General features: G+C 48.3%; 1 protein-coding gene across 9 annotated transcripts in view; it reads right to left on the reverse strand.

Annotated features, from left to right (window-relative positions):
- Nucleotides 1-24,742, reverse strand: part of GLT1D1 (glycosyltransferase 1 domain containing 1) — a 94,210-nt gene that overhangs the window by 44,464 nt on the left and 25,004 nt on the right. For 6 of the 9 annotated variants that reach the window (XM_045041658.1, XM_045041653.1, XM_045041654.1 and 3 more), the window contains 4 exons: nucleotides 17,138-17,300; nucleotides 16,254-16,359; nucleotides 12,239-12,290; nucleotides 955-991 (listed from right to left, as the gene is read on the reverse strand). In XM_045041658.1, the coding sequence (XP_044897593.1) occupies nucleotides 955-991; nucleotides 12,239-12,290; nucleotides 16,254-16,359; nucleotides 17,138-17,300 (358 nt within the window). The remainder of the gene's footprint in view (nucleotides 1-954; nucleotides 992-12,238; nucleotides 12,291-16,253; nucleotides 16,360-17,137; nucleotides 17,301-24,742) is intronic. The other 3 variants (XM_006938365.4, XM_023241275.2, XM_045041656.1) reach the window with 1 other exon arrangement.

The raw sequence follows: 24,742 nt of genomic DNA on the forward strand, positions 1-24,742 counted from the left end.
CTGACCTAAGCTTGCAGCTACACGTTCTTTGGAGCCACTTCTTTCTGTGATTTCTGTTGTGTAAACAATAATACAGCACTTTCAGGCGCCTGGGTGGCTCTGCGGGTTGAGCGTCTGACTCTTGATTTCGGCTCGCGTCACGATCTCACGGTATGCGAGTTCGAGCCCCGTGTCGGGCTCTGTGCTGACAGTGCGGAGCCTGCTTGGGATCCTCTCCCTCTGCCCCTCCTCTGCTCTCTCTCTCTCTCTCTCAAAATAAATAAATGAACATTAGAAAAAAATAAGACAGTGGTTTCCTCACTGTGTTTAGGAGATGCTGAGAGCTTCCTGAAAGGCTGGGATGGGGTGAGGGCAGGAAGCGGGGGTGCACTTCCCCTCATCCCAACTAAAAGAGACACACTCGGGTCTCCTGTTGTAAACACGCCATCGAGAGCGCGCACCGTGCTTCTGCTGGTGGAAAGTGTTAACTGAACTGCATTTAAATGACCCTTTTATAATGCTCTCATGTCTGTCCTTCATCTGCGTGTAAGGAAATACCCAGCATACCCATTCTACTAATCATTATTAGGTAAGTCTAATCATTATTAGGTATTAGGTAAGGAAATACCCAGCATACCCATTCTACTAATCATTATTAGGTAAGTGTTTGTATCCACAAACACTTCAGGACAGGTCTCTGAATGGACTCATGTTTTAAAAATACGTACATTTGGGGCACCTGGGTGGCGCTGTCGGTTAAGCATCCGACTTCAGCCAGGTCACGATCTCGCGGTCCGTGAGTTCGAGCCCCGCGTCAGGCTCTGGGCTGATGGCTCAGAGCCTGGAGCCTGTTTCCGATTCTGTGTCTCCCTCTCTCTCTGCCCCTCCCCCGTTCATGCTCTGTCTCTCTCTGTCCCAAAAATAAATAAACGTTGAAAAAAAAAATTAAAAATACGTACATTTTAAAATTCTTACCTTGACTCTGGACATAGATCTTACCCCTAGCATGCGGCTTTTGAAAAGAGAGGAGAGAGAAAACAGAGTAAATCGGATAGCCCGTTACAAGTGTCTTTTAGAAGTAAAAGGAAGGCCATTAAAAAAATCGCCTTGGAAACATCACAAAGGATCATCCACACAGATGCTCACAGACTAGTTACTTTCTAAAAGCAGACTACCTTCTGCCTTTAATGGGGTTAGCCCATTAAAACACAGCATCTTTAAGGTCAGAAGCACAAAGAAAGAGGTCCCTTAAATTAGGCGCAGTGCGTTATCACAATTTTCCAGTTATGACGTTAGTAGAAAAGTTACTGAAGGTCAGACACAGAACAAGCCAGCGGCAGAGCCCGTGTGGTGTCTGTCTACCTTGTGCCCTAGTGGTTTGGGGACACATATCCTTGAATGGAAACAATACACTCCCCAACCCCCACCTGTGGAGAAGATCAGAGAAGGGGAGGAAAGGGAGAGAAGGGGGGAAGGGAAGGTCGTGAGGGGAGGGGAGAAGCACATCCAGTGTGTTGAGAAACAGGAAAACAGGCACGGTGGGGGGGTGGGGGCAGATTCTTCAAGGCGTGGGAAGGACTGGTCTCCAGGACCCTCTAAGGACCCTCCCCGAGTGCCTCTCTGACTTGGACCAGGCGGCACTTTGCGTGACGGAGCACGTTTGTACCAAGATATAAACTTACTACTCCTGGCGGTGTTTTCTGGTGGACCTTCAGAAAACTACTAGAGAGAAAAAGAATCCATTTCTTAAACTCATTTTGCATCGGTGGCTTAAATACTTTTAAAATCGAGTTTCGACACAAAGCGCGGAAGGCTGCGGGGTCACATAGCCGCCAATGGCTGTTTAGAACGTGATGGGAAGGTAAGGTCTTTACCGGTTTGTCATGAGACCTACGAATCCCACCGGTGCATGAGGGGACCAGCCCAGCTCAGGAATGGTGTTCCCCCTGCCTGCATGTGTGTGGATGGGTGCCGTCACCCCCAAGGTGACGTGGAGCCCATGCTGGTGCACGTGGGTGCAGACCCACTTCCACCCACACCCTCAATCAGTTCTAGGTTTGGAAAACTAGCCAACGCCGAAGCGGTCCCACCAAGGAGGCCAGTGGACAGGGAGAAGGGGGTGACCCTGCCTTCCACCCGGTGGATGGGAAGGGGGTGGGAGGCACAGCATCCCGCCGTCTCCAGGGAGCTGAATGCAACTCGGTACACACACAGGAGACTTGGTGCTCTTTGCTTTGGTCCTGAGTGTTACGTTTTCTATCGAATCCTTAGAAGCACCCAAGACCTCAAAAGCCGGGACCATCTCCATAAAGCAGGGAGGAACCCCCCTTTTAAAAAGCCCCTAAGCAGTGCCTGGGCGGCTCAGTCAGTTGAGTGTCCGGCTTCAGCTCAGGTCTTGATCTCATGGTTCGTGAGTTCGAGCCCCGCATCGGGCTCTGTGCTGACAGCTTGGAGCCTGGAGCCTGCTTCGGATTCTGTGTCTCCCTCTCTCTCTTTCTCCCCCTGCCCCCGACTCACACTCTGTCTCTCTCTGCCCCCCTCAAAAAATAAACATTAAAATTTTTTAAAATAAAATAAAATGCCCTTAAAATAATAAACCATTAAAAAAAGTTTAAAAAATTCTCCTCCGTACCAGTTAAAAAAAAAAAAAAAGTTAACTTTAATGGAAAAAAATGGCTACTAGCAACAATTTGAAATTAGAAATAGAAGTTCCGAGCCCTAAAATACTCCTTTTGTGTAATTATAATTTCACTGGAAGGCTGGAGAGACTTTTACTGGAGTATGGAGTCGCCTATGGGTGCCTTCGACCAGCCCCAAGTCTAAAACCTTGGCTCAGAAAGCGAGGCTAACACACTGGCAAACACAGACCAGCCTGGCATTTGAGCATTAACGTGAACACCAGCGTTTGACAAAAACAGATTCAATATAATTCTACATAGATTTGATTAATTGAGGGAAGGCAAAATAGGGTTTTTGCCTTGCCGCTGTTTTCATTGGAAATACGCTCCATCTACTGTAGAAACGCATAAGCCCAAAATGCTGCCTTCAAGAAAATTCCATCTGACACAAACAAAAATTAATTAAAGTGGTATCCAAACTCCATAAGCAGAATGAATGGACTCTGTGTGGAAACTTCCGGATCTATCTGCTGGTCTTGGCATATATCTGAGCATTATTTCCCCTAAATCTACTAGACCATGAGAAAATAAGTATCAAGTCCTATATAGATGTTTAAAACATGTTATGAATGGTATTTTAAGATCTCATCCTAGCAAGTCGAGAAAATGCAGTTACTATATATATATATGTATGTATATATATATATATATATATATATATATATATATATATATATATATAAAATCTGGACCTGGGTTATTTTTAATCTCTGTAATAAAAGAAATCTGGCAAAAGCCAACTGGCTTATATTGATTTTGAAAAACATTATCTATATTAAAATGCTCTAAGTACAAATTAGCTTTCTTTTCTCAATATTTATTATTGTTTCTCTTGCCTTGAAGTAACACAAGAGTCAAAATCCTTGTATATCACTTCCCTTGCGAGATTAGCTCATTGATGCAGGAAATGAAAAAGAAGACTGTGTGTGAGCGTGTGTGCATGTAGGGGGTGGGGAAGTGTCTATGAGAAACCATTACTTAATTTGGCCCATTACTAGGTATAAAAAGCCAGTGTTCCATCAGATAGGTACTTACAAATACACCTGACTTTCTAGCAGGTCCAAACGGTAACTGATGCCTTTTTATAATGGAATAACAGGCAGCGACAACAAACCCCTGTTTTTTGATTTACATAACCTTCTGAAATCAAGCTCTCTGCAAGTAGAAACCACAGCAAGTATTATTTTTGAAATATACGCACAGGCTCTGTGACGAAATACTGATTTTTACTTTGAAATTACCAACAACAACAACAGTTAAATCTACGGAGTAAATACATTTACTGGGAATCGTTGATGTGATTCAAAAGCTTCCCTGGCCTTTCTGTTCCTTGGTGATTTGAGGAATTCTCAGCACTTCTGATCATTCCAGATGTCTGAGCCCCAGGTCATGATCGTGTAAAAGGTGCCGGGCGGGGCGGTCTACGCTCTGGAACTGATGAGTTTTCCATTCTTTGAGTTACATTAAAACTTTCCAATTCCCAGGGATCTCATTTGGGGAAGAAAAATGCAAAGAACATTTGCATTTCTATCGAGAAATCTCTGAGGAAAGCCAATCTTAATGGAAGTTATTAAAAACGATTAGCTTCCTAGGGTGTGATCAGTCCCTGGAGTTTCTGTTACAGGGTATTTGCAGGGAGGGCCACATACAAGTAGGGAGGGCGTCTAAGGATGAAACTGACGAGGGGAATGATTTTGAGTTTCCATGACAGTAGGAACCGTAACAAAAGCTGTGGTCTGCATGGCTCCTGTGGCTGCCAGTGTGATTTTCAGAGATAATCAGGTACAGAGCAGTGGACCATGCGGGAAGAAGGGGAGAAAGCGTTCACAGGACAACATGCATTCAGTACATAGGTCAGCAATTAGTTCACACGGCTCATTCAGACGGGCGGGCACGAGGGAGCACCTCCATTGGCTTAGTGAGCTCACCTGTCCTGCCAGCTGCACAGGTGACAGCCCACGAAATCTGTCTTGCTTTCTGCATTGCAATTTCCAAAAGAATTTTGATGAGTATACGCACACACTACAAGTACACTCTACGTATTGCCTATACCTAAACTGCTTCGAGAAAGTTATTTTTCTTTAATGAGTGCCGAGGCGAGCCACAGGAGGTAAGCCCCAGCAGGCAGTGACGCACAGTCTCCAAACTAAAAAAAAAACAAACAAAAAACTCCAAAATGTCAAGACACCAGAAGGCTTAGCTCAGTGCTAACCTCGGCAGAGAGTCACATGGGCCATTTTGGTTATCATTGTGGTTTTTCGAATTCAATAACCACTTCAAGCAATATTTATTCAAACTCAAGATGTTTACAAAACAGCTTATAAATATTTGAATTTGGAGAAAGTCCTTTCAGCAGAGAACTTCTTAGAGAAAGTGGGTCAAGAGTGCAGTTGAATTTTCTGTAAGCCTGTGGGGTTTTGCACCCAATGGAGACATATTAAACCCATGATCACTGCTTCCGTGGTGAGAAAAAACTTCCATTAAGATGTATACCTAATTTTCCTTCCTTCCTTCCTTCCTTCCTTCCTTCCTTCCTTCCTTCCTTCCTTCCTTCCTTCCTTCCTTCCTTTTTTCTCTTTCTTTCTTTCTTTCTTTCTTTCTTTCTTTCTTTCTTTCTTTCTTTCTTTCTTCCTGTGAAATAGTCACACTTTCTGGTGAAAGTTTGGTGAATTTAGAGAAAGCATCCTTCACTTTTAACCCAAATTTGCATGCTGAAATGTGTATTACATACAGTAATAAGAAACCAACATTCTGTATAGATTAGCTTTACGTTTCCATAAGGCACACATCAAAGTTAGAGATGGGTAGTGAATCAAATTCCTAAAAACGCCACATCAAGGTTATAATTTCACAAACCAACCAGAGCAACGTTTTCCCAAAACACAACCGGCGTTGAACTCGTGTGATAAATATTAACGACACAGCGTGCAGACCCGGTAAAGAGCCCGCTGGGAGTGTGCCCTTCACAAAGTAGGCACGTTGTCACGTTAAGGGTGATTTAAACAACACTAAAAAATAATAACGATGAGCCCAAACAAAGGCATTTCCAATTAAAAGAGATAAAATAAAATCATCTTTATTGAAATCCAATCCAACTAATCTGTGTAGTCAGCCAGAGATAGATAGGGGACCATAAACAGCCTCCAAAGTAGTGCCCTGGCTTTCCCAGAGGGTGGGAAGGGACCCGGGGCTGGCAAAATACACCCGTTCTGGATACATTTCCGTTAAGATATCTCCCACTCCCCAATGCTGTGCGAGAGTGTGTCTTCGCAATCTTGAAAAAGCTCATCCCCCACTTGTATGTACAGGGCTGGGCTGACCAACCAGCCACCAGACACAGGAGACGAGGGCACCCTTGAACAAGGGCTGCTCTGAACGGAGATGTGCCCTAAGCGCATAAGGTGCGGTGAGGTTTGAAGACAGTACAAAAACAAACCAGGAAAAAAGTGAACTATCTCATTCGTCATTTTTATATTGATGACATGCTGAAATAATAAGATTTTGGAGCTAGACGATGTACAATAAAGAACTTGGCCTTTGCATGTGACCTCTGGGAGATAATCTACATGATACATGATAGGAGTGTCTTTGTTTAGGGCAGGGCCAGTCACAACCAATAGGCTTAGGGTGGGGGCCGGCCATGCCACAAAGACCAACCGGGTCATTTAAGGTGGGAACTTGGAGTCAAGTGGCATCTGTCCCCTTTGAACACTGGATTCCTGCACATGAGCTGTCAACCACCCAAACCTACAGAATGAAGCTCCAATAAAAATGTTGGACCCTCAACTTGGGTAGCTCCCTGGGTGGCTAATGCTCCATGAACATTGTCTCAGGTCAATGACCAGGGGGTGGAATGATTGGACTCCACGGGGAAGAAGGCAATGGCACCTTGGCCCTACACGGCTCTTTGTTTGGGCCGATTTGAGCCTGATAAAGAGCAGCCACAAGAATAAACCACAACCACGAGCAGAATGACGGTCAGTGAGTTCTGTGCAATCAGACGCAAACGCCACACATCTTTCTAATCTGAGACTATCGGAATTTGATTCCGGTTTCATAATAATTAGGTAGGATGCAGTAAACAACAACCTGAGTCGAGCCTGCTCCCGAAACGAAGGGGCACAAAATTAAAAACAAAAGCTGGCAATTCAATAATGAAAAGTCAGACGTAATTACTCAAAAACCGTATCTCTGTTCAGAAGACCTAAGTAAAAAATCATCTGTCTACAAAAATCCATCTAAAATAATTATACAGGGGCGCCTGGGTGGCGCAGTCGGTTAAGCGTCCGACTTCGGCCAGGTCACGATCTCGCGGTCCGTGAGTTCGAGCCCCGCGTCGGGCTCTGGGCTGATGGCTCGGAGCCTGGAGCCTGTTTCCAATTCTGTGTCTCCCTCTCTCTCTGCCCCTCCCCCATTCATGCTCTGTCTCTCTCTGTCCCAAAAATAAATAAACGTTGAAAAAAAAAATTAAAAAAAAAAAAATAATTATACAAACGCAGCCGAATAATGAAGCTTTGCATTATTTATAGGTCTTTTTTTTTATCTGTAAAAACTGATCAGATGAAGTATTGAGCAGAACTTTACTGAAAAATCATCCACCAAAAATAGCACAAAACACTGTATTAAAAACACAGGTTCGTGTTCGCATTTAATAACTGACCCCCACCACTTTAAACTCTAAAACGAGATGCCTCCTTTCTTTAGTATCAGCTTTTATTACACGGTCTCTTACATCATCACCCCAGACTGAACATTTGCTTCCTGTTTGGTTTAAAAAACAAAACAAAACAAAACAAAACAAAACAAAACAAAACAAGCTTTGTTATGCTACTTGCAAGAGCCTCTTCTGAAAACAAAGACCACTGACCTGGGATTACAGTCCCTCTGGTGTGGCCACCTCCGTTTGAGAACGCGAGTGGTCTCAGGTGAGCTCCCAGACATAAGCTGGCCCTTCTACGGGCACCTCTGGGGCATCGTCACCCCTACTGCCACACCCACCCAGACCGTGGCGGCTCTGTGCATTCGGTGCGGTCCTCACCACGTAGGAAATTGGACCCACGTAAGAATAACTGTCCCACGCGTCAGTTATCACTGTGACACCGGTGACTCCCGGCTCTGTATCTCCAGCTGTGCCCTCTTCCCTGGGACAGCCCACGCCGCGGCGATGCTCCGGATATTTACGACTGAGTCCCATATCTGTCTCAGATTCAGCGTGCCTGGGGCTCCCATTTCGTTCTCCTTCCTTTCCCCATCCAAACTCCTTCAGTCGAGCTCGTCCAGAATTTGATGATAAAAATCTTAAATCACGTTAATATCCTCAAGTCCCGCTTTACTCCTTCCTTACATGCTTCTCACGGTCTTCCCACACAAAAATTTGTCCAGAACGTGGTACGTAGGTTAAAAAAAAAGAAAATCATTATCAAAGTGCATTTGTAGGTAAAATGGCATATACTTGCGGGTGAAATGGTGTGATTTTTTTCAATATTCCAGAAAATAAGTGTGTGCATGCACGTGTGTGAGAGCGCGTGCGTGTGTGAGAGTGTGTGTGACTGTGCATGTGCGTGCGCGTGTGTATGTATGTGTGCGGGCACACGCATGCGTGTGTGTGTGTGTGTGACTGTGTGCATGTGCGCGCGCGTGTATGTGTGCGGGCACACGCATGCGTGTGTGTGTGTGTGTGTGACTGTGTGCATGTGCGCGCGCGTGTGTGTATGTGTGCGGGCACACGCATGCGTGTGTGAGTGTGTGTGTGACTGTGTGCATGTGCGCGCGCGTGTGTGTATGTGTGCGGGCACACGCATGCGTGTGTGAGTGTGTGTGTGACTGTGTGCATGTGCGCGCGCGTGTGTGTATGTGTGCGGGCACACGCATGCGTGTGTGAGTGTGTGTGTGACTGTGTGCATGTGCGCGCGCGTGTGTGTATGTGTGCGGGCACACGCATGCGTGTGTGAGTGTGTGTGACTGTGTGCATGTGCGCGCGCGTGTGTGTATGTGTGCGGGCACACGCATGCGTGTGTGAGTGTGTGTGTGACTGTGTGCATGTGCGCGCGCGTGTATGTGTGCGGGCACACGCATGCGTGTGTGAGTGTGTGTGTGACTGTGTGCATGTGCGCGCGTGTGTGTGTATGTGTGCGGGCACACGCATGCGTGTGTGAGTGTGTGTGTGACTGTGCATGTGCGCGCGTGTGTGTGTATGTGTGCGGGCACACGCATGCGTGTGTGAGTGTGTGTGACTGTGTGCATGTGCGCGTGTGTGTATGTGTGCGGGCACACGCATGCGTGTGTGAGTGTGTGTGTGACTGTGTGCATGTGCGCGCGCGTGTGTGTATGTGTGCGGGCACACGCATGCGTGTGTGAGTGTGTGTGTGACTGTGTACATGTGCGCGCGTGTGTGTGTATGTGTGCGGGCACACGCATGCGTGTGTGAGTGTGTGTGTGACTGTGTACATGTGCGCGCGTGTGTGTGTGTGTGCGGGCACACGCATGTGTGTGTGAGTGTGTGTGCGAGCGGGAAGAATGACGGTACATTAAGTCAGCACTGAAGTGTGTAAGCCGGTGGCAGATAATGGGAGTTCACTCTTCCATTCCTGCTGCTTTTGCTTGTGTGTGGAAATTTCTACGTTAAGAAGTTCTCAAGCAGGGTCCTTCCTTGGTAAATCCAAGTCAACAAGCGTGTACTGAACACGAGGAGGTGTGACCCCTCTGGGGACGCACTAGCGACCCACACTTTGTCCCCGTCCTCAGGGAGCTCACAACCACATAGGGCGAAGGAGCGGACCGGCGCCAAGTGCATCCTTCCTGGTGTGCACGTCCTTGAAGCCCCTCCCGTTATGAGGCAGGCTCTATCTCCACTCCTTGACTCGCTTTGGCCAAACATTAGGCAAGCATCAGGTTGAAAGCTTTCACACCGGTGCCTGCTCTCTCCTGCTGCGGAGCCTCATGGGGGACAGCAGACCAGGGGGGGAGAGGCCTCAGTTGTCCCCACCATCCTAGCGAAGGCCCCAGCCGTGTTAGCAAGGTGGCCACCCCAGACTACCCAGCCTGGCTGAGCTGACCCAGGCAACGCAAAGAATAAATAACAAGTGTTTGATCTAAGGCACTATGTTTGGTGTGGCTTGTTACGTAACAAAAATGAACATGTACAGTAAGTGAACACATCTATACTCAGGGTGAACGGACAGAGGTGACATTGGAGATGGAGAAGCTTGGGGGGCGGGGGGGGGAGGGCTACAGATTCACAGACCAGGAACATAGGCTTCAACGGGTAGAAGCTTCCTTTCCTGTCTGGCTTAACAGAAGACAGGCGGGGTCCCAGATCTGCTGCTCCGTCGGACCTGTCTGAGGATGCTGTTTGGACTCAGGTATGTGAAGAAATGTGAAGAAATTCAGCATCTCCCTGAGAGGTGGCTGGAAAGGGGGGGGCCTTTCAGATCACTGCAAGCATTATTCTCAGATGCTTGCACCAAAACTCAACCAATGGGAATGTCCTAAAGGAACCCGAAATCGTATCATGCTCTGTTCCAGTAAAGTCCGTGGGTCCATCTTGCACTCTGGACGGCTACTTCACCTGTGCACGACTATGTCACACGCCACACCTCCGTCATCTGAAAAAGACCGGATTCCCTGAGCAGTGCAGATCTTCCGAATGTGGAGGCGTTTCGTGACACAACATCGAAACAAAAATCTCATGTGTTAACATGACCAGCAGAGTCTTGTGTTAACATGACCAGGGAAGCTGTCGACCGCGAGGTGGCTTTCCGAAATTCTGATTTTTTTTTTTTTTTTGCCCGACAGGGCAAATGTTATTGTGGGCAACAGATAATGCCAGCCGTCTTGCTTACCGTGACTGGCTCGAGCCACTCGTTTGGAAGGAAAATGTCTGACAAACGCCCAAGCCTGTCTGCCAATCATTCAAGTATCTGGTTCCATTTGCGACTCAACCACACAAGCGCCTTTATCTCCAGATAAACACCATGCTTCACTCAGAAGGCAGCAGACAGCCTTAGGTAGACTCCCTGTGTCATTACACGGGACGTTAAAAAAACTTACATTCGAAGGTTGAGAGTTGATAAAATTAAACAATATTATTGGCTCAGCAAGGAAATCTTAAAGGGATTTCTTTTTTAAACTACAAGTGGGTGGTGTGAAAAATCAACTCTTACTGGCTCCCACTGGTGGCCTTCACCGGGACTAAAGCGGTCAGCGGTGTTTCTCAACACTGATTTCGCAATGGTGAGAAGGGTACACAGCGGCTTCCTGTTCTTACGCAAATAGGCTCCACTTTGTGGAGACCCTGAAAGAGTCCCGGGATCCCCCAGGGGGACGAGCATCCCTTCAGAGGACCGGCACACCACGAGGACGCAGATGGGCAAACTGGTGCAACATGGAACTCAGGGCCAGGAAGCTCGTCGATCTTCCTTCTGAGATGCTCAAAGTATTAAATTGCGCCGAAAAAGGCCACCTCCAGTTCCTGCCTGGGAAGCGTTTGATGTGAAGAAAGAAGGTGTGCGCGCCCCGGCCGTGGGGGTGAGCGCACCCACGTGCCCACAGAATCCAGAGCTTTTGGTGAGGGACCGGTCCCAGGAAAGACTGCATCTGCCCTTGTCCCGACGCGGCAGCATACGAACGCCAAATCTTACAGAAATCCCATAAAGAAAGTGCCTAGCCTGTAAAATACTCCCAACAGGAATAATGCAGACAAATGCTAAGGGCTTAAGTGCTGGGCACAGCGGGTGAGCTGGTGACCGAGGCTCCCTGCAGGTCCCCCCCCCCCCCCCCCCCCCCCCCCCCGCCCCGAGAGCAGAGCCTTGTGCTTGTGGCTCCGGAGGCAAAGTGGCCTCTGGGTTGGCTGCTTCCATTTCCAGCCTGCTCTGCCAGGCCTTCCTGTGACTCCCCGCTGAGAACTCAGACTGCCACCAGGTCCTCCCCCCCCCCCCCCCAGCCATCGTGAATAAAGAAGTCAATAAGGGAATTAACTTGCAGAGCTACAAAAAGTCCTCTACGCTTTAAAGCTCTTTGGATAAATGGTCCAACCCTGGAAATTACATCTACCGCCTAAAAGACTGTTGCTCTGCGTGCACCTGAGTTGGCTGCAACATTTGCAGCACAGCCTGTAAATCACCCAATCTGAGCGCACAAAAGGAAAACAGAAATGTAAAAAAAAAAAAAATCAGTGACGTCTTAAGAGTATCTACACAGGGGCGTCTGGGTGGCTCAGTGGGTTGAGCGTCCGACTTCGGTTCAGGTCATGATCTCAGAGCTCGTGAGTTCAAGTCCTGCGTCGGGCTCTGTGCTGACAGCTCGGAGCCTGGAGCCCGCTTCAGATTCTGTGTCTCCCTCTCTCTCTGCCCCTAACCCACTCACATTCTATCTCTGTCTCTCTCAAAAATAAATAAACAAACAAACAAAAGAGCATCTACACAAATAAAAAACACCGATATACGGGAAACATAATACACTATTGTGGCCACAGTAAGCATTGTCCATGGGAACATCGTCAGTTCGAATCAAAGTGCCTTCAGCGCCCGCCCCCCCCAACCTCACCAGCACGGCCCAAATAACATCACAAAATAAATACATACCCACTGTGTTTGTGCCATTTCCTTCATTGACTCTGTGAAGGCGACGGCAAATCTAGTAAAAGTGAACAAAAATGAGGAAAACAATTAGGGCAGAATTCAATTAGCATGACCATGGAACAGCTCTTTGGGACCACTTGTCAGAGACAGCAAGGCGCTGAGTTTCAGGTGCTATCAATCTCTATCACGTGTGGTCAGAGGCCATCAGGTTTAATCTCCACGCACATCGAAACAAGTTGGATGTGCAAGGAATAAACAAATGAAGCTCAGAATTTCAATTTGTTGTTGTTGTTGTTCCTGCCATGCAAGGTCAGGGAAGCCGGGAAAAAGCCGGAAAGCCAGAAGCGGGAGACGAGCAAAAGATGCAAGGACAGGCCATCTAGCCCTGACTGCAGCACAGGAGGACGGTGCTAACGTCCTCAAAGTTTACTGAAGGCACGTGGTCACGGAATGTTCACGTCTACATTCACTGAGCAATGGTGTTTCCAGAACTAGGGCTGGGTACACACGGGATGAGCCAGGGGCATCTCAGGGGGGCCCCCTGCCGGGAGGGAGAAATGGCTCAGGACTGGTGGGGCATGTTGAAAGCATCCTCCGGGTGCTTTGCGCAAAGTGAATTTGCGCAAGCAGGACCTCATTTGGCAAGCAGGACCGCCCCCCCCCCCACGTGAGAGTATTGCTCCACGCTCGACGCCCCCAGCCCTGCACTCGTGCCCGGCACCCGCACACCGGCAAAAACACCCGCGGACTGAACAAACCAACCAGCCAACGGAGGTGAGTCCTGCCATCCATCCCAACAGGAAGAGCCAGGTGCGGGGGCCCAAGCGCAGAAGAGGGGGGTCGGGCACCCTCGCCCAGGGACTGTCCCCACCCACCCCGCCCCGTGACCCCTTCTGCCGGGGCGCCCCATTCGCTCAGGACCTAGGCGTCAAGGGGGTCAAGGCGTCAAGGGGGTCAAGGCGTCAAGGGGGCAACGACAGCCTTGGGAAGGTTTGCATCAGACAGAGGACACGTGCTGGGGTGCCCGGGTGGCTCAGCCAGTTAAACATCTGACTTCAGCTCAGGTCATGGTCTCACAGCTCATGGGTTTGAGCCCCGCGTCGGGCTCTGTGCTGACAGGTGGGAGCCTGGAGCCTGCTTCGGATTCTGTGTCTCCCTCTCTCTCTGCCCCTCCCCTGCTCATGCTCTGTCTTTCTCTGTCTAAAATAACCATGAAAAAAGAAAGAAAGAAAGAGGGCACGTGTAAACGTCTCTGGAGCCAGCAGGACCACCGACTGAGCTCCATCATTTCTGCTTCTTCTGGAGAGGCAGGTGACCCTTTCCTTCTCGGGGCCCCTCACCCACCACACAGACCCCTGCCCTGGGTTCGCACCCACCCACCCAGCAGATAACCACTAAGAGAGCTTCTGACCCCACGATCCTAAGAAAATAAATTTAAAATAACATTAATAAATACATATTTATTTATTTTATTCATTTATTTATTTTGAGGGGGGCAGACAGAGGGGGCAGAGCGAGAGGGGAGAGAGAGAGAGAGAGAGAGAGAGAGAGAGAGAGAGAGAGAGAGAGAGAGAGAGAGTCCCAAACAGGCTCTATACTCAGCATTGGAGCCTGACGTGGGGCTTGATCCCGTGACCCTGGGATCATGACCTGAGCCAAAATCAAGAGTCGGATGCTCAACCGACTGAGCCACCAGGTGACCCTAAAATAATGCATTTCTTACGAAAACGAGAAAACTACCGCTTTCCCACTTTCGGACGAATATCGCCATTTCAAAACATACTCGCGTTGACCTGTGATTTTGCTCGTGGAAAACATCTTTAGTAACACTGTAGCTCAAAGACCCTCTGAAATTATTGATGCTGAACCCTCTGACCCACCATCCCATGGGCTTTAACCCGTCACGTGCTACGTATTTCCTAGCGGCGAAACTACCTCTGAGGCAGTGTATCTCACATAAGCTCTTTTGCTCATTTGCTTGGCAACGTTAGGTTTCTCTAAGGTGAGCCTGCACAGTCCTTCACAAAACAATTTCCACAGGCCTCAAACCCCTTACTTAATTTAGTATTTACAAGTCCCAGATACTTACCACATTATGATACGACCCAAATAGCTGGTGCTGAAGTAATTTCAATATTATACCAGAGAGGAAAAAGGTTCCAAACATTGGAAAAGTTCAAAAGTAGACTTTATAAGAAAAATATAACTACTTTAAAAGTATTTGATTAAAAACAAAACTCATTATAAAGCTACACAAGTTCAATATTTTACAGAGAAGTACGCCGTGTGCTGTCCGACGGGGAATCTAGGATTCATCCGACTTCCCACGCACGGGCTTCAATCAATACCCCTCCCAGATGAAAATCAATGTGTTTTAATAACAACACAATGAATAATGCTAATGATAATACCACAAGATGAATTCATTCAATAATGTTTCTACCAAGCAGAATTATTTTCCTTCTGTAAGACCGTGCATAGCAAACTGCATGAATCAAAGGGTAATAGATTTTTAGGGCGTAAGAACAACATCAAGAAAACCTATAATGATAGATCACCTTTCAAGATAAACCCAAACTCTGTATACCTTTGTTTACTGTAACCCTCCTCTCTCTCACTCTCCCTCTCTCTCCCTCTCTCCCTTTCCCTCCCTCTCTCTCCCCGTTTCCCTCCTTCTTTCTCTCCCCCTCTCTCCCTTTCCCTCACACACACAGGTGCACACACACACATGCACACAGTAAACTGTCTATTTGGACTTGGTTGTGTCCCCACATTCATGTCCAGGACGTTGTCAGGAGGAAGTGGGTCTGAAATGGACGAATACACTGCTGTAACCCCAGCTTTCAGGGGCAAGACTGACTCCCACCTTATAAAAAGGGGAGGGGGCTGCCTTAGGCTGCACCGTGGACCCTGGAGCGCTGTCTTTAAAGGATCGGGAATGCTCCGGTGACATAAAGCTTCAAAGAGTTCTGGATTCCCTGACCGCGACTTCCCAGCTGGGAGAGGGGTAGAGACGGACCAGACATTTTGTGGTTGGCCATTTATTGGGGGCATGGGAGCAAACTAAATGTCCGTCGACAGACAAGTGGACAAAGAAACTATAGGGGCACCTGGGTGTCTCAGTCGGTTGGGCCTCTGACTCTTGGTTTGGCTCAGGTCATGATCTCACGGTTCATGAGTTTGAGCCTCACGTCGGACTCTGTGCTGACAGTGCAGAGCCTGCTTGGGATCCTCTCTCTCTCCTCTCTGTCTGCCCTCCCTGCCTCTCTCTCCCTCAAAATAAACAAATAAACTGAAAAATTTTAAGTAGTATATGTTTCACCAAAAAAAAAAAAAAAAAAATGTAGAGAGCACATACAGTGACCTATTATTCAGCCTTGAAAAAAGGAAATCCTGCCATCTTGTAACAACACGGGTGAAGGCCATTGTGCTCTGCGAAGCAAGCCAGGCACGAAGGACACACACTGCATGGTCCCACTGACACGAGAGTCTAAAGGAGTCAGATGCAGACAAGCAGAGAGCAGGACAGTGGATGCCAGGGGCCGGGGGAGGGGGACACAGGAAGGTGTTCGTCAAAGGGCACCCCGCTGAGCAATCCCGCCGGTGACCCCTGTCCTGGACGGCTTCACATAGCTCAGAAACCCACGCGGCTCAGAGCCCTGCTCAGGACACTCCAGACACCCGCTTCATGCGCCCGAGATCTGGGACCTGTGTGTGTTGTGCTACAGGACAGTAGGGCCCTGCCTTCCAGACTGTTCTACGAAGCTTGGCCCAATATTAACCGTAGTGTATCCTCATGCCATGACTTGTTTACAGTGACTCTTCCTGGCAGAATTCAAACGTGTCGAGTGAAAGAAAGAAAAGAAAGAAATGAAACGCAGACACTGGCTTTATTATGTGAAGATGGAAACTTCCCAAACTACTGCCTCCTGAGTCTGGGTTACGATGCACCAGGCCCCAAAGGGTTAACTCCCCCTCCCCCCCCTCCCCCCGGCCGTGAAGTTCTCATAGGCATTACCTGGCTTCTTCCAGGACTTTCCCCATCACTTCCTTCTTCTCTCCATGGTTAACATCTTCATTTAAATCGGTTCCACCGAAGATGATTCCAAAGGGAATCCCGTGACCTGCAAAATTATGACGGTTAGTGAGGCAGAGCGTGGCTTGCCAACAGCCCTCGCCAGCCCACCCCCAAGCAATGGAAACCCGGGGACCATGCTTTGTTGTTTGTTTCATTTTATCCAGGTCGCCTGAGGAACAGAATAGGTATCCCTATGATAAACATGACACGGGGATTGGTCATGTCAGACCACGGGTGCCAGGACTATTTTAAATCAATTAGCGTTAAATTTTAACAGGTGAAAACCAGTGCTGTCGCCCCCATCCATCAGAGCCGAGCTCACTGGAGACGGGCTCATCCGGCGTCTGTGACGGAGAAGGAGCAGTCCACGTGCAGCCAGGCTGGGGATCAGAGTAGCAGGTGCCGTGCTAGCGAGGGCCCAGGGGAGACGTAGGGCGCCCCGGGGCCACCATGGCTCCAGGGAGCATGATGCAGGGCTGTTGTAGGAACCCGAGCCATCCGAGACCCTGCACATGTAAAGGAAGAGGGAATCTGCCAGGGAGCAAGTCTGTTCGGAGTGAAGCACTCTGGGCTGGTGACAGGCTGAGTCAGGGGACGTTGGATGAGCTCAGACGTGTGAGGCATCGGGTGTGCACAGATCGAGCCACATGACGTGCTTAGCAGAAGCGACTCCCCAGAGGGACTTGCAGAGCCGGCCAAAAATTGCAGGAGACACTGGCCAGCAAGCCACCAAACAGACCAGCTCGAACCGGAGTGTTCCTACTGGGATTTCTCAAACCAGCCATCCCGTCGGAGATTCAGTGTGTCGGTCACGGGGGACTCACCTTCCCTCTTATTCGCCTGAGAGTTCTTTCTGTCAGTGCAAATTAGCACATTCCGTCTTTTCTCCTCTCTGGCAAGGTGGCCCTTTCCCTGTAATCTGACGGCTAAGGATTCAGCCTCTAGATACTCAGCCCAAGAATCGCACCCACGGGCACCACGAGGTGGCTGGGGAAAGCAAAGATGGGAAACAACTCAGATACAGCAGTGAAGACCAGCCTTTAGCAAAAAAGAAAAAGAAGAAGAAGAAAAAAAGAAAAAAAGAGGGGCGCCTGGGTGGCTCAGTCGGTTCGGTGTCCGACTTCGGCTCAGGTCATGATCTCACGGTCCGTGAGTTCGAGCCCCGCGTCGGGCTCTGTGCTGACAGCTCGCAGCCTGGAGCCTGTTTTGGATTCCGTGTCTCCCTCTCTCTCTGCCCCTCCCCCACTCTCTGTTTCTCTCTCAAAAGTAAATAAACATTAAAAAAATTAAAAAGAAAAAGAAACAAGAGACGCATATGTTTTGTGTGTGTGTGTTTACACTGACACAAAAAGACTCAAAACAATCTACTGTTACATGAGAAAAATCAAGTGCAGACTGGCATATATATATATATATATATATATATATGTATATGTATATACATATATACATACACATATACATATACATATATAAATACACATTTGTATATATGTATAAATTCTGTGAAAGAATACATAAAATACTGGTTTCATTGCCTCTGGACAAGGGACCCACAAGGCCACAGATCTGGGATGGGACGGAAACTTACTTTTCACTCTAACATTTTATGTTGTCAGTGCTGTTTACCATGGACAGGTATGCCCTTTTCCAAAACCACAGATAGTTGTAGAAAACCACTCCCGGTAGAGATAAGTCACCGCGTGTCATGGGTGTAGACTTCTGGGGATGCCGAGACAGGGGGAATGGGTTTAGCATGTGGGACGGACACTGATCTTTGGGGACGGGAGGGAGGTATGAGGTGGGAAGAATAATGGGCCCCAAAGATGTCCATTCCTAATTCCTGGATCCTAAGAATGTTTCAGGGGAGAGGCAGGTTAAGCTATTTAGAATCGAGGGGGCCAGTCAGCTAACCCTAAAATGCAAGAGATTATCCTGGATTACCGAGGCAGGCCAGTGTAATCACGGGGGCCTTACAGGTGGAAGAGGCGGGCCAATGAGCTCCCAGGGCCGCCACGTGAGGAGGACCAGACTGGCCCTCACCGGCTCTCGGGATGGGAGTGCGTGTCCCTCCAGAAGGTGGAAAATAAGGAAACAGATTTGCCACCAAAGCCTCCAGAGAGAAACACAGCCCCCACCAACATCTTGCTTTTAGCCCCATGAGTTCCCTTTCAGCTCTGTGACCTGGCGAGCTGGAGAACCACATATGTGTGTTGTATTGTGCCCCCGGGCTTGTGGCGAATTGTGACAGTGCCGACAGGGGGCGAATATGGATGGCATCCCCCTGACAAAAACCGCCACTTTGGGAGGGGAAAGAAAATTGCAGAGGAAGTCTCGTTCCTTGAAATCTCCAAAGACAGAACAGTGGACACCTGAAAAATACCACACCGAGTAATCACAGAAGCTGCTCGAAAGTTATGAGAACGTTCCGGAATGAAAATGATCAGCCCCGCTAGTTAATTAAGCCAACTGGCAAGCGCTCACATATATCAAACCTGATTTAGTAGGAAAAACATCAGGCTTTAACACCAGACCACCCTGGCTCAGAATCCAGGTTCTCCACTTGGAAAACGCGTAACTGAGTGAGTCACTGAGTTTTTCTGAACCTCAGCCATCTCGTCTGTGAAATGGAGGTCACAATTGGCTGACGTACTCGGGAGATTAAATGGCTCCCTGCATAAGCCGTACGGGTACAGCATGGACTCCGTGTGATACAGTATCAGTGTGCTTTACGCCGAAGAAGTTTCGAAATACATAAATCCGGAAGCTGTCTGAATTAAGTCAGCACCTGGGAGAATGGAATGTGGGATATTTCATTTACTTTTCTATCTTTTTCTCAACACTTGTTCTACGGTTAAGAAAACAAAGCAACGCACCCAAAATTCTAGAAGTCCTCTGCTATAGCATGATGTGTATAAATGTCTGCAAACTCCTACTGACCCTTCAAAACCTCCCTCAGCCATGCCCTTCTCGCTGAAGTCTTCTCCAAGTTCCTCAGAAGTCATCCACCCCACTTGGATGCCAGGCCATGTACCGTAAGGCTTTGGGATTGATTTGTAGGTTGGAAAATCCTGGAGAACAGGAATTGTGGCTTATTAGTTTTGTACCCCTTGCTCCTAATACGATACCTGCTAAAAGTTCAATCTTCCAACAGCACTTGTGGAGATGAGCTGAGCCTGAGAACTGGGATACAAACTATTTCCAAGTGCATTTACTCAGAGCCACCCAAGTGGCTGGTCATATTTCACAGATCAGTGGCTCTGCTAGAAATGTCTCATTCCCAATAGTCTGCTGGGAAGAAACACCACAGGTTCCTGAACCCGGCTCCTTTATCAGCCACGCAGCACCACCTGCTTCCTCACCAGGTTCAAGCCTGAGCAGATTCTCAACGAGAAACGGAGAAAGGGCGCCATCAAAACGCTTCCCATGCAGCTTCCTGCCAACGTCAGGTCGCCTGGGAAACTTGCTTGGTGCGCCATTTAGGGCATATGAAGGAGACCCCAGGGGGCGCCCTGCACAAGAGCAGGCTTCTATTATATTTTAGACAAGGGTAGCTGTGAAGTTCTGTTCCCATATACTTGAACGACTGGTGGGTATACACGTCAAAAGTCTTTGACAGACGTGTCCAGGAGGGAAGAACGAATACAATGTGTTACTTTGAAAGCTAATCTGGTCATCGGTCTGTCGCTTAAATAAAGCATTGAAATTCATGTTTTTTTTTAATAACTGCATTGCACCCGGAATATAGCTGCAGCAAATATTCATACTGTTAATGTGCTTTTTCTCGTCCCTTGACTATTGGTCTTAGCAACCGCGATTACCTAATTATCCGCTCAGCAAATACTGGTTTTAAAGCGAAAAGTGAACTTCCATTTGTCCATGCCGTGAAGGTTTTATTTAGATATATTTACTGCGCCCAGACATACACAAGTGATGAGTGACGAGAGACTGTTGGGCAGTATGCATCGGCGGCAGCTGTAAAAATGCACATGCCTGGGAGGCTGCTGTGCCACTCTGAGAAAATCCTAGAGACGGGTCCCCAAGGTTCCTGCAGAGACCGGCTCATCACAACATCGTTCACAGTTGAGGGGAAAAACGGAAGTAAGACATGGCCGCTCATAATCATGCCGTCGAAGACCATTCAGTGACGGGGAAATGTCCCTGTTGTGTTGGTAGGTAAACCAGACTGTGGAACTGTCATAGGATCAGCTTTTATTATTTATTTGTTTATTTTATTTAAATTCAAGTTCGTTAACATACGATTTAGTCTTGGCTTCAGGAGCAGAACCCACTGATTCATCTGTTACCTACAACACCCAGTGCCCATCCCAAAAGTGCCCTCCTAATGCCCATCCCCCATCTAGCCCATCCCCCCCACCTCCCCTCCATAAACCCTCAGTTTGTTCTCTGTATTTGTCTCTTAGGGTTTGTCTCCCTCTCTGTTTTCACCTTATTTTTCCTTCCTTTCCCGTATGTTCATCTGTTGAGTTTCTCAAATTCCACGGATGAGTGAAGTCATATGATATCTTTCTCTGACTAATTTCGCTTCGCATAATACCCTCTAGTTCCATCCACGTTGTTGCAAATGGCAAGATTGCATTCTTTTTCATTGCCGAGTAGTATTCCATTGTGTATAAACCACATCTTCTTTATCCATTCATCAGTCAATGGACATTTCGGCTCTTTCCATGACTTGGCTATTGTCGAAAGCGCTGCTATAAACATTGATCGCGGTTTTTAAAATACACAAATTGCAGAGAGAGGGAGACTGGACATTACCAGACATTTATAGCAACTACCACAGTTCTTGGCACAGGCAACAATTCATGGTGTTTTTTTTTTTAAAGAAGTTGCAAGTTTATATTGCAAGAGTGTCTCTTGTTTTATAAACTTAACTTTGAAAAAAAATACAAAATAAATAAAAACAAACACATAGAACAGTGGTTATGTCTGAGTAGTGAAACTTGAAGTGCTGTATTTCCTTCTTTGTGTTTTTATGAAGTTTCCAAATCCTGCTTATATGTAATTTTAAAAAAAGCAATAATTGCCATATATTTTATTTTTTTATTCAAAAATTTTTTTATGTTTTATTTATTTTGGGGGGAGAGAGAGAGAGAGAGAGAGAGAGAGAGAGAGAGAGAGAGAGACATTGTGAGCAGGGGAGGGACAGAGAGAGAGGGAGACACAGAATCGGAAGCAGGCTCCAGGCTCTGAGCTGTCGGCACAGAGCCCGACGTGGGGCTCGAACTCACGAACTGAGTGAAGTCGGTCACTTAACCGACTGAGCCACCCTGGGGCCCCTGAATGCTATATATTTTAAAAGATAGTTTAATCTAACGAAGACTGTTTCAGAAACATAGCACAGAATGGAATCCTACGCAGCCAGCTACCAGCACGGGGCGGCGTCCGTGGCCCAGGGCACAGAGACAGCACAGGGTGGCCACGCGGTCCCGTGCAAGGAAACCCCCAGACACGGCAAGTGAAAGTCACCAGGTGCGTGGTGCCATCTCGACTTGCCGACAGCGGTTCTAATGCTTTCTGTGGTTTGCTGCTCAGAGGAGGGGCTGACTTTCAAAGAGATGACCCTCGGGAATGAATGAATAAATGGCGTGTAGCTACCATAAACACGGCAGCTGGGCATAAACACATGAAAGTCTAACTGAATCTACCAAGGGGGGCGCTGTTTCACTTCTCCACATTTGGGACCGCCAGCAGTAAGATCCCTTTCCCTTGTGCAACAGGCTTCGGGAGGGTTTCCTTCCTCCTACCAATCGTGAGAGTGAAGCACAGCCTTGGGCAACATTGTGCATTTCCTCCATTTATCTGAAAGAAAGGCCAAGCACGGTAAAATTGAGAAAAACTGAAGTTTGCAGGGAAAAACCCGGGGCCGTGACCAGCGTGAGGGCAAATCGGTCCTCCCATCTGCTGGTTAGGCACGGACGGGCGTAGCCTTTCTAGAGGGCGACTTGTTGGTGTCCATCCAAGCGAAGAATACACAGTCCTCTGGCCGCTGGTTTATTCAGAGAATTCACACCACCAGTGTCCCCACAGAGTGAAGTGAAAAATGTGGTCAGGGCTGCTGTGGCGTTACTTGTGAGAGCGAGACCTGGAGAGACTTTTTTTTTTTTTAATTTTTTTTTTCAACGTTTATTTATTTTTGGGACAGAGAGAGACACAGCATGAACGGGGGAGGGGCAGAGAGAGAGGGAGACACAGAATCGGAAACAGGCTCCAGGCTCTGAGCCACGCGGGGCTTGAACTCACGGACCGCGAGATCGTGACCTGGCTGAAGTCGGATGCTTCACCGACTGCGCCACCCAGGCGCCCCAGGAGAGACTTTTAATAAACACGACGCATCCTTCCAGAGGTATACCACACAGCCAGGAAAAAGAGTGAGGCAGAAGTAGCCCTACTGATCTGGAAAGGTCTCTGAGATGTGTCGTGCAGATGCTGAGTCACCCACTCGTGGACACAAAACACGCTCCACGTGTGTGTGTGCAGGACATTTGAAAAACAGACATAATTTTATAGACAATAATACAGCTGAAGGCCAACAGAATCACCAGCCTCAGGGCCTGAAGCCTTGTGAGTGCACAGCACCTACAACAGTCAGTGACAACCTCGTAAAGGTTCCCAAGGAGCTTGAAGAGCCGTGAACTTTAACTTGGCCTCCACAACGCAAGTCACACTGTTCCTTTTCCTATTTTGAGATCAACCACGGACTCTGTGTCCCGGGACACTTGCAACAGAATCCACCGTCATAAACTTGTTCAGCAGAAAAGAGCCGTCCGGGAGAAATGCTCTCGGGAACATCTTCTCTGTTGGCAGAAAACAATTCATGCTGACGGTTCCAGGCAGGGTGGCAAAAATGCGGAAGCACAGGTGTATTCTCATAGGGTTAGAAGCTGAGACGTCCGTGTAGAGATATTTGCTGCAATGACGGTAGGAGAAAACAAGTGACAACTTGCGTGCCCGCTGATTGAAGCCTGGTTAGATGACGGTTCTCCCGTGCATGGGATGCTATGCAAGTACTGACACAAGGTGCGTCATACCTGTGCTGCTGTGGAAAAACCTCCCAGAGGCACTGCTAGATGGTGAAAAGCAAGATGCTCAGTATTTGTAGCATGCTCCCATTCATGTTTTTGTGGAGGAGATCATACAAATACGGGCACGGGCTTACGTGGCGGCCAGCCTCCAAGATGGCCAGCGCCTGGCGGTCGCCCTTGGCGGGGCCCCTGCCCACCTTGAAGACCCGTGTAACCAGCAGAGGCTATAGACCTCACGCCGTATGGCTTCGAAGACTGGCTCATAACAGACAAACCAGCTTCCCATGTGCCCTCTCTTGGAGAAGCTGACCGTCTTGAGGACACCCCAGAAACCTCGGCAGAGGCCCGCGTGGCGAGGGACTGAGGGCTCTTGTCAACAGCCGTGCGACGGCGCCACCTTGCAAATGAAATGGCTCACGCGGGACTGGTCAGGCCTCCAGATGACACGGCCCCGGCCTTGGCATGTGGTCTCGACTGCAGCCTTGCCAGAGCCCTGAGACAGAATCCCCCGGCACAGCTGAGTCCGGATTGCAGACCCACAGAAGCGATTCAGATAATACGTGTATTGCTGCATGCTGCTCGCCTTTGGGGGTAGTTTGTTAGGTACTAACAGAGAACTAGTACAGGACTTCTAACACAGTTCCCGGAAAGCACACAAGAAAATGGTAAGTAGTTGCCTCGGGGGATAAGAAATTCGACAGGTGGAATAAGAATTGGGAGAAAGGTTTGCTTTTTGTGCTGTATCATTCCGTGACGTTCGCGCTACACTGAAGGGAGGTTTTAACACGTGCATGTAGCAGCTTCAATTTTATAGAGTATACTGGGGTTTTTTTTAATGTTTATTTATTTATTATGAGAGAGAGAGAGAGAGAGAGAGAGAGAGAGAGAGAGAATCCCAAGCAGGCTCTGCACCATCAGGGCAGAGCCCGACGTGGGGCCCGATCTTGCGAACCGTGAGATCAGGACCTGAGCCGAAATCAAGAGTTGGACACTTAACTGAGCCACCAGGAGTCCCTACAAAGAGTACATGGTAGAATGCGCCCAGATAGGACATGAGCATCCAGACAGGACCCAGCTCCCTGCGGTGGGTGCGGGAGGCAGGGGGGAGAGCCCGAGAACAGGAAGTGACTTTGGACGCTGTGTTCAGAAGCAGGTCGTCACCGTTGGCCATGACACTTCCGAAACTTTCAGAAGCTTGGTGCGTTTTTTCCGACTAAAGCTGCACTCCCGTGGATAATTGGGGCCCTCAAGTGACACACAAGCTCCCGAAATGTGTCACCGGTGCCATGTCAGTTAATTCACGTTTGGAAAAAGGCGCGCATTGGGCGGCTGCGACGAAATGATCTGTTCTGCCTTCACTTGGTGGTCTCTGTGCTCTCGCTG

The sequence above is a fragment of the Felis catus genome, chromosome D3 (assembly GCF_018350175.1).
Source record: "Felis catus isolate Fca126 chromosome D3, F.catus_Fca126_mat1.0, whole genome shotgun sequence".
NCBI lineage: Eukaryota > Metazoa > Chordata > Mammalia > Carnivora > Felidae > Felis > Felis catus.